General features: G+C 42.3%; 1 protein-coding gene across 1 annotated transcript in view; it reads right to left on the reverse strand.

The window, feature by feature from the left end:
- LMNB2 (lamin B2) overlaps positions 1-13,973 on the reverse strand; it is a 33,972-nt gene that overhangs the window by 8,903 nt on the left and 11,096 nt on the right. Inside the window, exons 2-5 of the mRNA XM_086477722.1 lie at positions 12,351-12,487; positions 4,166-4,322; positions 3,330-3,455; positions 764-934 (exon numbers count right to left, since the gene is read on the reverse strand). Of these exons, the coding sequence (XP_086333848.1) occupies positions 764-934; positions 3,330-3,455; positions 4,166-4,322; positions 12,351-12,487 (591 nt within the window). The remainder of the gene's footprint in view (positions 1-763; positions 935-3,329; positions 3,456-4,165; positions 4,323-12,350; positions 12,488-13,973) is intronic.

The following is a 13,973-nucleotide window of genomic DNA, read 5'->3' on the forward strand; positions in this document are numbered from 1 at the left end:
CCCAAATCATTCCGATTATATGATTTCCAATTTATGTACCATGGTTTTCATCACCAAAGCTGGTCAAAAAAGGTCCAATACCTTACCTGAAGTTTCCCTACCACCAATGAAACCACAACTGCATCTAGTAATTTTCCAATCCCGAACCAGCTTAGATCTTCAAAACATGTGAAGGCTTACATGCATTTAAAAGCGTATATGGGCTAGTAAGAGCATTGCAAAGGCCACAGTAAGAGTAAAGTGACAATACAACCTTGGACATGGAGCCCCTCTCAGTACGTCTTTATTGGTTTGCAAGCTCACTGCCTCCAGGCAAAGGCCCATATTGAAATGCACCCACTCCCCAAACTCTCCAGCTTCTTAGAGCCGACATATTGTGCCTATGGCAAGTCTCCACCACCTCCATTTTGTAGTAAGGATTTGATTTACTGACATGAACAAAAAAGCCCTTACAGAAAAGACATTGTCTAATGAGCTACTGCATGACATCCACTATTCCCCGTGTCCTCCGCAGTGACCCACAGATCCATGTGTTTTCTCACAAACTGGCCTCCCTTGGCTAAAGCCATTCCTAGCTACTACCTCTGGCTATAACCTCCCTGGAAATGCATCTGCACACAAGCACCAGAGGAGGCATCTGAAGACTAGGACAAAGCTTCGTCAAGTTATAATTACTTGTCTCCTTACAGATAGTAGGGCTGATAGAAATGGCTTTCTCTCAGCAGCTGGACTTCCTGTCAGTGCTGTGGAGAGCAGGAGTTACCTTGGCCTGATAGGTCTGCTCAAGCTCCATTTTGTAGAGTTTGACTTGTTCATCATGTTGATTTCGCAGATCCTCCAGGGCCTGAGTCATTTTGGATTCGTACTCCTGTTGGCGACTAGTGTCCACCTCGACCAAACGATGCTCATGTCGTTTTCTTGTTTCCCTTATTTCCTACGTGCACAATAAAAAAAGGGGACAATTTCCCAGCACTAGGGTAAACAGTACAAGCAATTATTCAGACAACAATTCATTACTTCAGTACTGATTATTTAGTATATAGGACCTACAATACTAAAGGCATTTAAGCCTAAAAAGTGCTGCAGGTACTAACCACTGCAAGTTACCGTTCTCATTTGGTAGGATATAATTCTTAAGAGTGATACAACTTAAAGACAGGTTTAATACTAGACATATACAGCTTAAGTAAGAAGCTATTTTATGCCACAAAAGTCAAAATGGGGGGATGGGAGGCAAAAGAAGAAAATGTGAATTTTTACATAGCAAAGAGAGATTCCATATGCTGCACTACAAACCCTTTCCTTCTTAATATACATCCCTACATCACAATAGCAGTATACAGGGAGTCAGATAAAAATAGACACCTTTTGTGAGCATTATATATACTGAAAAAATAATCATTATAGAGAAAGACTGCATCTTCAAATTTCACTTTTAAGCACATGCAAATGATGTCTCTTTTCCTACACACTGGAGGACCTCTACATGTTAGATTTTAATGATGTTAGCAATAAAGCAGCAACTCAAGCAACCCTGAAGACATAAATGTATTTTTTTTCTGGTCAGAGTTAGTATTAAGAAATTTTAATTTTTAGAGAAGTATGAGTTCTCTGTGCCTAGAACACTGGTCTCAAACTAGTGAGGTAAGACTTACTCATGCACTTATCCATGTTGAGCCCTGCAGAGACCTGGCCAGGCCTCAATGCATGGTATGACAAAGAAACAATTTCCCCCTTCAGGACAGGAACAACAAGCGAGTGGGGTTCTGAGTACTGGGAGGAGGCCTAAAGGTAGCAGCAGGGCCATGTGGAGGAACAGCAGGCAAGTGAAGCACTTTGCATGCCTAAACTGGAGTCATAGCAAGCTAACACAAATTCAGAGCGACTTTACTAGTTGTTTGCAGAAGTGCTCCACATCTAGAAACCGACTCTTAGAAACGTACCCTTCTACTCACAGCACTGTGCCCTGACGTGGTCTGGAAGAAGCTTTCCCTTCCGCAGTGAATTTTTATGCCGAGAAATCTAGCAAGCAGCAGTCTCAGTAACTGTAGGCAACGACCCCTCAGAGGCCACAAAAATATCGTGGGGGACTACAAAGTATGAGGTGAAGGGCTGAGCCGATCGAGGAGTTCAACACCACCAGAATTCGCAGGCTTCACTTGCCACAATCTCAGTCTCGATGTTCTAATGGAGCTTTGGAACCTTCACTGAGCCACATTAATTCACTAACCCAAAGGAAACCAATTCATTTTTCACACTGTGTATTGACTTGGTCCATACAAGGATCAAAGAGCTCCAAGGCTGGCTAAAGGAACAGCCCCACTTCAGCACAGTAAGCTTTAAGATTAGCTTCTGCTGTCTCATTTAGCTTCACCTTTAGTCAGCAGCAACACAATTCTCAAGAAGCAAAGACCGCGCAAGGGTCTGTCATCGCAGACATGTGCAGCAATTCAACTGCTCCAGTGCATGGAAGTGAGAGTGGTCAGCGCAACTCGGGGTGATTTACCCAGCTGGTTTCTTTGCCTGGCTCCAGCCCCTTTCCTTAGCTACACAGCCCTGCCCCATCCCTTAATCCAGTCTGGGCACTCATTTGATCCCATTTTAACTCAGCTACTAAGCTGGCAAAACTTAAACTCAACGAAAGTATGTTACTAGTTAACCAGGCTGAAGTGGTTTGGTGCATCGTGAGCCAAACATCACAAGTAGCCCAGGTGAGATGAAGGACAGAAGCATGGGGCAACTGCCCAGCAGCCACTGATTGAATGAGATTGCAGAAGAACCAAAGGTCAGAGTTGGTTTTCACAAGATGAAATAAACTGACATAAGATCGTGCTTCCCTTCCCCAGTCCCCACCTGTGCATTCCCACTACTTACTTTATAAAAGCTCTGGTCCTCACCAGAACCACTATGAGACAACTCAACTCACTGAACAGGCAGAAAACTACTGCTGCAAAAAGCAGGGTAATTGCATACTGTTCTCATCAAGGAAAACAAGTTATAGTCAGGTCCAACAACCACCAAAGCTGGTGCAAATAAGAAGTAGGGCCATGCAACCAGGTCCAGAGAGAGGGAACAAGACTTTCGCTTTCCCAGGGCTGTCAGCTGCTACATTAGCTCACCTGCCCATGGAATAATACCCTTGTTACTTAGCTCTCACACCAGCTCTGCCACTGACTTACCATGTAACTCTTGCAAAACCTTTAACTATTTTATTACTCCATCCATTTATAGCAAGGATAATACTGATTTTCCCCACCTGGACTATTTAGTAATTGCTCATAGTCAGTCTGAATAAAAGCTACATAAGCTTCAGACTATGTTGACAATACCTCCTCAAACACATTCTTCCTGAAATCCAGATCCTCTTGCAAGCTCTGGCACCTGTTCTCCAGGTCCACACGCATGAGTGTTTCCTTCTCCAACTGCTTCTTAGCCACAGCATGACCATCTTCAGCCTAGTAAAAAATTTTAAAGATAAAAGATTTCATTTTGTCTGGATCCTTACTTTCCATCCATAATCCCTTTATGGTCTTCAATTGGTATATTTAGACCAGTTATTCACAACAACAAATCTAATGTCAAGCCACTGATTTATTAAAAAAAAAACAACCAACAAAAAACCCCACACAAAAAAACCACCACCACAACAACAAAACACACCACAAAAAAGAAAAGTGTGTCTGTGCTTATGAATATTTAAAACAACCTCTCACGGTTAGATACCAGTTATTTAAAACATAGGATTATTTCAACACCATATGATAATGGAGCAGAGGATTATTAATTCCTCAAGCACAGTATGTTGCATGCTCTTCTTTTTCTTGCTAGCACAGGCCCACTAGGTACCCCAGCGTAAGTTCAAAATTATGCAGGACCTTACAAAGGACAACAGCTAGTAACCTGATACTTCATGAACGTAGAAACACTTACCGGAAATTTTTAAATAGAAGCTTTTGACTAGCAAAGTTTCTAAAACACCATGTTTCGGTTATTTTACAGAGATTGCTTAAATTTAGTTTTATATCCAAGAGGGCAGGCAAAGGTTCAGCAGTAAACAAGCTGGATCAATGATGTTCAGACTATAAACTAACTGCAAAGAAAGCTAACAAATTTTACAATACACAGCCTCTCCTGTGCTGAAGCAAGGAAGCACTCACTGCCGTACCTTAGCAAGTTGGGCACGCAAATCGGCCACCTCTGCTTCCAGACTGCGCTTCTCATTCAGGACAGTATTGAGTTCTGCTTCACTTCGATGGAACAGCACTTCAAGATCCTTAATGCGACCCTGAGCCACAGACAAATCTGCATCTTTCTTCTTGTAGCTGAAAACCCAAAAGTTAATTATACTTATATGTGGGTGCAGACACATCTCGAGAATGTCTTGGTTACAACTACATATATTTCGTTCTTAGACACATTTTACTAGGATTAGTGTGCCACTAGGTGGCTCCTAGAGTAGCCTGCAAATGCAGCTAGTAACAGTGATCATAAACGGCTCTTAAAACTAGCAGCTTGTACCAATGTGTTGTAAATACATTGCCTAATAAAGAAGAACATATATCATGGGCAGGCAAGGGAAAAACAAGAAGGCAAATCTGACAGCTAAGAGACGACAATAAAGCTGCTTTACACACAAGGTGTAAAGAGTATTTTTTCATCTCACTGCTGCACAGCATATTTAATAGCTGACATCTATCACTTTGGACTACAGCCCCTGAGGAGCATACATCTCCCAAAGAGGTCCAAGAGCATCCCTAGTGTTTTGTACTTGATGTGGCCAAGCCCATTCCCTAGGATGGATTCCCACACATAGTACTAAAGTAATCTCCAATGGAAATGTGGTCACCTTTCAGGAACCAACCAGTACTTCTTCAGCAGTATTCATTATGAGCAAAGCAACGCTGGTCACTTTAAATATGATTATTTGAGCTGTCATATCGAACTCACAGAAATCATGAAGGTCATCTTCCTCCTGCCCACCAAGTATTTGTCTTCCTTTTCCTAACATACTGACCTTCTACAGCTTCTCTAGGTGTGTGTCCTTATGTTATTAAAAAAACATTTTGTTAGGTAAAGTAATCCTTCCTTGCTGCAGGTTAAGCTCACCGTTCTAGCCTCACACTGATGACAAATAGCCAAGGAAGATAATGAAAGAATGTCAGAAATTGATAAGGGCCCTGAAGAAACAATACTATTGATAAGAGAAGCATCACGACTAGAAGTTGCCCTAAGGCAACCTATCCTCATTATAATAGAATTAGCATAGCAAAAAGACCCCCCACACCCACGGGTAGGGAAAGCCCCCTATCCACTAAAGCCCCTTCCCCACTGAGCATGAGCAGTACAATAAATGAATACTGTGTCTTTAATGGTAAGCAGAGAATGTATTAGCCAGCCAGCGATGACAAGAGGCAGGAACCAACCAGTGAATTAAGTTAGAGAACTGTTCTGTGCTTCGTAAAGAACACATAAGCTCTGTGACGCAGTAACAGGGGTGCTAGCTTTGTGGAGTTACCACCTAGCAGCCAGCTCTGCACAGACACGAATTAAGTATCTCAACTCTGCATTTTTTGGCTCATTGCACCCAAGTAAAGAACCCTGGTTTTTGGGACAACACCACCACTAAGAATGCAGAGAACGGCTTTTTGTCTTTTTCTCTTACACCATCTTAGAATTCATTTTTCTCCTTCCCTTTCCTCAAACTTCTCTTCTAGAGATCTGTAGTTTTCAGCCTGTGGTCAAGTGAGCTGCTTTTAAGGGCCCACAGAAATAACTCTGAAGAGGAGTCATACTTACCTATAGGCTTTAAAAAGCTCTGTATTTGGTCTACAACTCCAAACATGGAAAAAAATCACTACGTTTGCAAAGGAAAAAAAAACAACTGAAAACCACTGCTCTAGATTATACAAAACTTGCTCCCCAGCCCAAACCCTGAGTCTGGGTTCCCAAACTTCTGATCACTTGTACTGTCCTCTTGAATTTCTAATTTGCCCATAATTAACAAAATGTGATGCCCAGAACTTTCACCAAAAACCTGCTTTATAGGGTAACAGTGTGCCCTACAGACAGTATTTCTTTATATGCTTCAGCATGATGTGCACCTTTTTCTAACTATTTCTAACAGAATAAACTGACACACTTAGTTTGTGATACAATCTAGCTACGACGCTCATTTGTTCTCTCTGCATTCCTTAGTGCAGATCTCTAAATTTGTTTTCATTTAACTGTAACCAATTTTTCTTAATCATTCGTCCAGTCTGGCACTGTGAATCCTGTTCTGCAACATATGTGCAGTGTCTTCAAGCTCAGCAGCTTGCAGGAGACATACAGACAAAACATGACTTCTACTTAAAACAGTTACTTCACCGCAACCCGAAATTCTTCAAAATAGACTCTCCAGACACATGCCCCTCCACCACTATCATGTAGTAAAAGAAGCCACTGTGCTGTGTCACAAACACTCAGATCTGGAAACCTTCTGTCTGTGCAGAACCTAAAGGGCAAATGCCGCTTCACGCCGCCCATGAACACCCAGCCCACCTGCGGAAGGCAGCAGCGTGCAAGTATTCCCAGCGAGAAGTCTTCAACGTACAGCTTGACAAAGCACCGTAAAGAATTCCTGACAATGGCAAGTAACCTCTTTCATGAACACGGACACTGGAAGACACTCCAAGCTGCTTTCATTCACGTTATTATTTGCATTTGTAATTCCAACCTAGCTTATTGTCTTCATGCAAAAAACTGACAGGCTTTACAAAGGTGCAATCTGCTTTTGGGGGTCTCAGCTGCCTGGAAGTTACAAATGGCAGTCAACATGTCTGTTGAGATGGGCCACCATTCTTTGAAGGACATGAAGTTGGGTAACCCTCTAGAGCTCATTTTCCCAGAAAGCAGCCAAGTTCGCTCAAGGGAAATGCTGCAGTGACCCCAACATCTGCTGGAAAAGTAGCACAGCAAGCTGTAGACAATCCAGGAGACTCCTGAAGTGCACAGAGGAGAACTTCTTAAGCCAGGTAACAGACAGCCCTACTAGAGGGGATGCAATACTAGACCTGATGGTCATGAGCACAAGTGAGCTAAAGGGTGACATCAGGATTGGAGGCAGCCTGGGCTGCAGTGATTACACACTGGTGGACTTCACAGTCCTGAGGGATATGGTTCAGGCAAAGAGTAAAGTCAAGACCCTGAATTTTAGGAAAGCAAACTTCCAGCTCTTCAAGGAGTTAGTCAACAGGATCCCCTGGGAAACTACCCTCAGGGACAAGGGCATAGAATGGAGCTGGCAAATCTTTGAGGGCATTTTCCATGAAGCACAAGAGCTCTTGATCCCCAGGTGTAAGAAATCAGGAAAGCAAGGCAAGAGACCGGCATGGCTGAGTTGAGACCTGCTGGACAAACTAAAGGGCAAGAAGGAAATGCACAGGGAGTGGAAGCAGGGACAGGTATCCTGGGGAAGAGTATAGGGATGCTGCCTGACCATGTAGGAGGAAGGCCGGGGGCAGCTGAAGCTGAACTGGATGAGGAATGCAAAAGCTATTTTTGATTTGCTGAAGTTCTCCTTCATGCACTCAATGAGTCTCCTGGATTGCCTACAGCTCACTCTGCTAATTTCCCAGCAGATGCTGGGGTGGTTCAAGTCCCCCAGCAGGATGAGAGCCTGCAAATGCAAAGCCTCCTGTAGCCACAGTAAGAAGACTTCATCCTTAGGGTCCCCTTGATCAGGCAGCCTGTAGTTGACCCCAACAACCACAAGGTTCCCTTTGTTGCCTCGGTCTCTTAATTCTTACCCATAAACTTTCAACCTGCTCATGACCATTCTTCAGAGACAGCTCTTCACACTCGAATGTCCCTGCTCATTGCAGGGGGCTTGGCCTAGATGACCTTCCAAGGTCCCTTTCAAACCAAACCATTCTGTGATTGTACGAACCAACAGGGCACAGACACAAAGGCGGCTAAAGGCATCCTGGGCTGTATTAACAGGAACATGGCTGGTAAATCATGGGAAGTGATTATCTCCTTCTGACAGAGCACTTGGTAGATCACTTGTGTGTCCACTGCTGCATCCAGTTATGGACCCCCCAGTGCAATAAAGATGTTCATAAATTGGAGCAAGTTCAGCTAAGACCACCAAGGTGGTCAGAGAGTTGGAGTACATGTTCTGTTAAAAGAGGCTGAGGGAACCGAGTCTGACCAACCTGGAGATTAAGGCAGCTTCAGCAGGACCTCACCAGAATGACAATATGTTAAAAGAAGGAAAACGACAAACGAAATACCAGTTTTTCAAATACAGGAACTCAGACTCTAATATTTATATGGGTAAAATCAGACAAAGGCATCAATGAAGAGAAGTAGAGGGTACAGGCATAAGCACAAAAGAATTTGAAGATTATGAGTCAACCTGGCTTTTGTAAGGGGAAGGTAAGGGGGGTACACGGGGCTAAAACCCCTGCCTAGCAGGGCTCTGTGAGGGCCCTACCTCACCTCTGCCCAGAGAGGCCATCACAGATCTGGTTCTGCCACACCCATGCAGCTCAGAGGGGTCTTGGGAGACATCTCCAAGTCTGATGTAAAAGACTACCTGGAGCTTATCCTTCTCCACACATCAGCAGGCTCAGGAGCACTCAAAATGCAACTGTATTTAAGAAATTATTAGTAAATACAGAACAAGACACTGGACACTGTCACAGTACAATCACATCTTGAATACTCATGAGATTCCAATTCTGCAGTCTTCTTCCCCAAGAGGATACACTAAAACAGGAAAGATGTTGATTGAAGGCAAAAGCAGCTTCTGTAGAAGCAGCAACTAAGTAGGTAAGATGTGGAAAAAAAAAAGACAATCTTAGGAGATATGAAGAAGGAGAACACAAAAATCAGAGGATAAATGAACAAATGGAACTGGGATGCCGCATTCAAAAACATGTTTTTCTTCATACAAAACATAGGTAAACTCAAAATCCCCTCGCTCAGTCTAAGAATCCTACACACAGATACTGGTCACACTATGAAATGAAAACCCTGACTACACAGAATCCAACTGGACCTCAGGAAGTCCCTTAGCTGAAGGGAATTGCTGAAGACTGGAAGAGTATTCCAGAGAAACATTGTTATACATGCTCCATTCTTATACCATTCTCTAGATGCCTATGAGTGGCTTCTACCAGAGACAGATTACCAGGCTAGAAGGACTTTTGGTCCAATTCAATACAAACTGCTCTACAAAATGCCTTGGGACGCTTTTTGTTGACTTACTAGGCAAGACGATGTCCAATTATCACATGCACTAAAAAAAACCCAAAATATGTGCCAGGGCATCCAAACCCCAAGAGCTGAATTTGTAGTCACCCAGAACACGAGGGTAGTATGACTTGTCAGTATCTGAACAAGTTGCAGAAAGACACAAGCACAAGTGCTTGCACTGAAGTCCAGTATGCCGACAGACATACCATGTTCTTTCCCAGCCCATACACCCTGTCACAAACCCTTGTGTACCAGCTGAGGGTCCTGCCGTAGGCTGGTCAGCTGCTTCTCAAATCCATTGGAGTCGTGCAAGTAGACAGTCTCAGGCGCAAACTAAGATGAGCGTAAACCTCCAACTCCTTTGGACCCAAACTAGGCCTGATGTCACCACACCCAACCATATCCTGTAGCCTCCCTGGAGCGTCCTCAGTGCCTTCAAGGCTTTCCATGTTCACAAACCCAGGAGAAAAAAAGGAAGCAGAAGTCAGCTCCTGAAGCAGTAGGTTGACTGTATTTGGATCCTATAGCTAGAACAGCACTGCAAGCCTGTGGCTCAGCAACTAAAATTCAATTCACTCTAATGTTAAAGAAACATTTTCCAGATATCCTTTCAAGCTAATGTTTTCTCTACTTTGCCTACTCCAACCATCTCTCTTCTTCTCCTTCTCTCACATAGGAGATCAGAGGAGAGATCGTCCCAAGACAGAAGTCTATTATATACTGTCCCAGCGACCCAACCTATTCCAAGCAAACAATGAAGTAGAGTCCCTCCTGGCCAGCTACGCTCTCCTCTGTCATGTGCTTGAAAGAGAGACTGAGGCAATCTTAGTGAACATAAAATTACCACTAACCCACTCTTCCACTATACACAGTTCTCCAAGCACTGAAGCAAGCTTGGCATGCAAGAAGCACCATCTGTCTGCCAGCATGGGCAGGGAGGACTTCAGTCATGAGCTATGTGTCAAGGGGACGCTGTGCAAACCAGGCAAAGACACTTAAGAGCTGCATTTGCAAGAATCTCATTTAAAATCTGGCCACATCACAAGCATAACTTTCCACATGACCCAAGCTAGGCACCCTGAGAAGACTCCAAGTACATTACAAGTGTCTCAAGGGACTGGAAGTAGTTTGGTAGAAGAAACTTTCAAGCCAAGGAAGAATTCAATTCTACTCCTATGAACTGTAAGAACAGAGAGAAAACCCAGGTATGTTCTCCTCACATTTAGTCTATCTTAGAAAACAAACAAAAAAAATGTTTGAAATTAGTCTGGTAGAAATAACCAGTCATTGAAGTGACTGGTAAAGGGCAGTCCAAATTATCCAAACAAAGGGCAAGGGAGGTGACCCAAGGGAAAATACCATCTCCCTCACTTTAAGTGCACAACATTCTAACCACAAGGTATCTGTAAAATCTTAGTGCTGTCAAAAGCCTAAAGAATCAGAATCAGCTGGCACCAATTCTCATTAGCTGCCAAGTGAAGATACTTCTCACAAGGATACCTGAATCAAAATATAGAAACAAGCACCTTGCAGAACATGAGACATGAACCAAATTCCCAGTTACTGCTGCTGCTCTCTTTTGGAGCTTGCTTTAAAAGCCAAGCAAGCAGAGTATTCGCTGTCACCGAGACAAGAGAGACAACCTTGAGGGCCACATAACACTCACTGCCATGCAAAATGTTTTATCTGAAATAAATGCCAAGACTGCTGGCCTAAGGCTTTTAAGAGCGAAATCAGTCCCAACAGGAACATTGGGTGGCATTCATCTCGCTTCACTTTAGGGGTTTACGTCTGAGCTAGTTACCATCGGGTTTTTTACCGCTAACGAAGGCCTAGCTAACCGAGCCCATACATTTTAGCACACAGGTTGTCTGACCACACACAGGCATATCTTCTGGTATGAACTGTGCACCAAGTTCAATAGGCTCTGGAGTGACTTACCCAAACAGAGATGCTTACACTATAGCTAACCTGTATTTCAACAGTTATTTTAGGGGCAAAGTCCACAAAACGTCTCCGATGTCCGACTAACGAGAGCCCAGCACAGAAAATGAACACACAGTGATACAGAAAAGTTTACAGAGAAAACAAGAAATAATTCGCCATAGAACACCTAGCTCGTCAGAAAAAACACAAAGGAGGGAAACATTTAATTCCTTTTATAACCACTTAGATGCAAATGAAGGGACGTGGGAGACTTACAGTAGGCCTGTACTGGCACTGCTGGATTAAAAAGCAATTTTATGGCCAACAACATTCATATACAGGTGATACTTACTGACATACTCAGGAAAAAATCTCTAACTCCCAAATCTTATGTACTAAAATAGGTACCAAAATTCAATCAGAAGCAAAAGCAATTTTGCCACCACATATGTTAATTTTAAAATCAAGTTTCAACTGCTAAACTATTTGATTACAAAAAATCCCTAGTGGGAACAGAAATAATTGATCACATTTGGCTTCAGTAGCCAGTTTATTAGGCCAGTTCTCTTTGATGAAGACTGAACAGCAGTTTTTAAATTGTAGTTGGTACAGGGTCTTTTTCCAGCACCCCTACACTGTAGCTTCATGTGCATTCAAAGCAACACCGCTTCCATATTCCCAAATTGCTCAGGGTCATCCTTTTCCTTCATTTCCCCCATCAGTCAATACAATAAACCACACAATAAAATTGGTAATGTTTAAAAATTAACCTTCCGTGGCTGGGTCAATTTTAATCTAGATCAGTTTCTCAGTCCAGTTTACCTACCAAGCACTTGCACATGTGCATGCTCAGATAAGGAGAGGTACAATAGGATAGAAGCAGGCACAACTGATCATTTCAGCCTCTAGATGTCTGAATTGCTCAAATCACAGTATATTAATCTTATACCTACAAATACGTTTGTGTATATACTGGTTGGATTACCCGCTCTGACTAGCTATACCAACGAGCTGATGAATTTCCCATTGACAAGCCTATATCTTCTCAATGATCTGCAATGCTTCCAAAAGGCATTTTAAGAAGCATCAATAGCCTTATTCCCACTGCAAATATTGCCCATTCTAATTAAATAAATAACAAAAAACAAAACACACAAAAAAAAAAATCAGAGGACTTTCCTTACCTTTTATCGAACTCCTCGAGTTCTGCTCTCAGTTTTCCTATTTCAATCTGTAATCTAGCCCTCTCTTTGGCAGTTTCATCCAGAACTCTTCGAGCATCAGCCAGTTCAGACTCATAGAGACTCTTGATTCCACTCACCTAAGGGGGAAAAAGCATTCAGATATGAGAACATCCCAAAGACTAACTATCAAAGAACTGAAACACAGCACCAGGTTTCACATAGCTTTTTTTGAAAAAAAAAAGGTGTATGACATAATTTCTGTTGTTTAAGAACATTCCATACCAAACATTTTCATTTAACATGCACCTACAATTAGATGTTACTCAGTCACAAAGACAAGATTTATTTTTCATTCACAGTGGTCATAACAAAACACACTATGCTTGAAGTGTGCAAGTCTTCCAAAGAGATGAACTGAAGCAGATCAGTACGCTCTACAATCAGATCTGAAATTATTAACCTTCATTTCCAATACTGCTGCTTCGGAAGATTTTTTTTTAAAGACTTATTTTGTGGAATACAGGTCCGAGGCCCAATTCGATTCTGCTGCTCTTGCACTATGAAGCTAAAAAGAATCTGAAACTAGATGAACTACAGAACTGTGAACTGTTCAGAGATGAGCTTCCACTCCTGTTCTCTACCTCAGAGGATAAGGATCTATAGACCTCTCCCTGTCTCAACTCAATGTATTACCTAATCAGCTATTCAGACGGCAGCAAGGCACCTCAAAGTCTTCCACATCTTTATTTTTTTCTAGAATGCAAGATTACTTGAAAGGTGTATCAGATAGCTAAAACGTCAAGACCATGTAAGATTGTCACTATCACTTCTATGAAAGGATACCGGCACAACTATTACTAACGTGAATTCTGAAACTGAGCCATCAGAGAGCAAGAAGAGCCAAAGGCAGAATGTACCCACTTCAGGAAGAGAAATTTCATAACAAATCATAAAATGTAGAAACAAAGTAAACTGTGCTGTTCCAAGGAGTGCCTGTTTCAACATCAGAGTGGCACCAGTGACAGACTCAACCATCTGGTCTTCAAAAAGACTGATTAAAAGCACTCAGGATATAATTAAGTTCCTGATAGACTATATTATCATAATACTTCTGAAATTAACTAAAATATGATCGTATGAGGTTTACAAGCATACCACGTACCAAAGACGACTTGGCTGTCTAGCCATGCAATCTTACTTCTTTTCTTTAAAGAATTAATCCTTTCAAGCTTTATTCAACTTAAGTTTTTTGTTTGGGGTTTGTTTTTTTTTTTCTCCTCCGTAGCTGATAACCTCTGGCTATCTATAGCACAAGCCAACATAACTCTGTATAATCAGTTACAAAATTTAGTAAGTTCTACGAAGAAGTGTACCATGACTATGCTAAATTCTTTCATACAGAACACCACAATGTCAAGAAAAAAAACAACTGGGAGATTTTAAGGCTGTAAAGCCTTTCACTATGGATGGCCCTGGAGTGAAAATACAGTCTTTGCAAATTGCAATACAGAATACAACTGCCCGAAGGCCAAGCACTGAGTCTGCCCCATAAAGTACTGCATCTACAGCACTCCTCCTCCCTTCCTAAAGTCATCTGCCCTTCGACACTTCAATGTGCCAAAA

This window comes from Leptosomus discolor, chromosome 24, assembly GCF_034619465.1.
Source record: "Leptosomus discolor isolate bLepDis1 chromosome 24, bLepDis1.hap2, whole genome shotgun sequence".
Classification (NCBI taxonomy): Eukaryota; Metazoa; Chordata; class Aves; order Leptosomiformes; family Leptosomidae; genus Leptosomus; species Leptosomus discolor.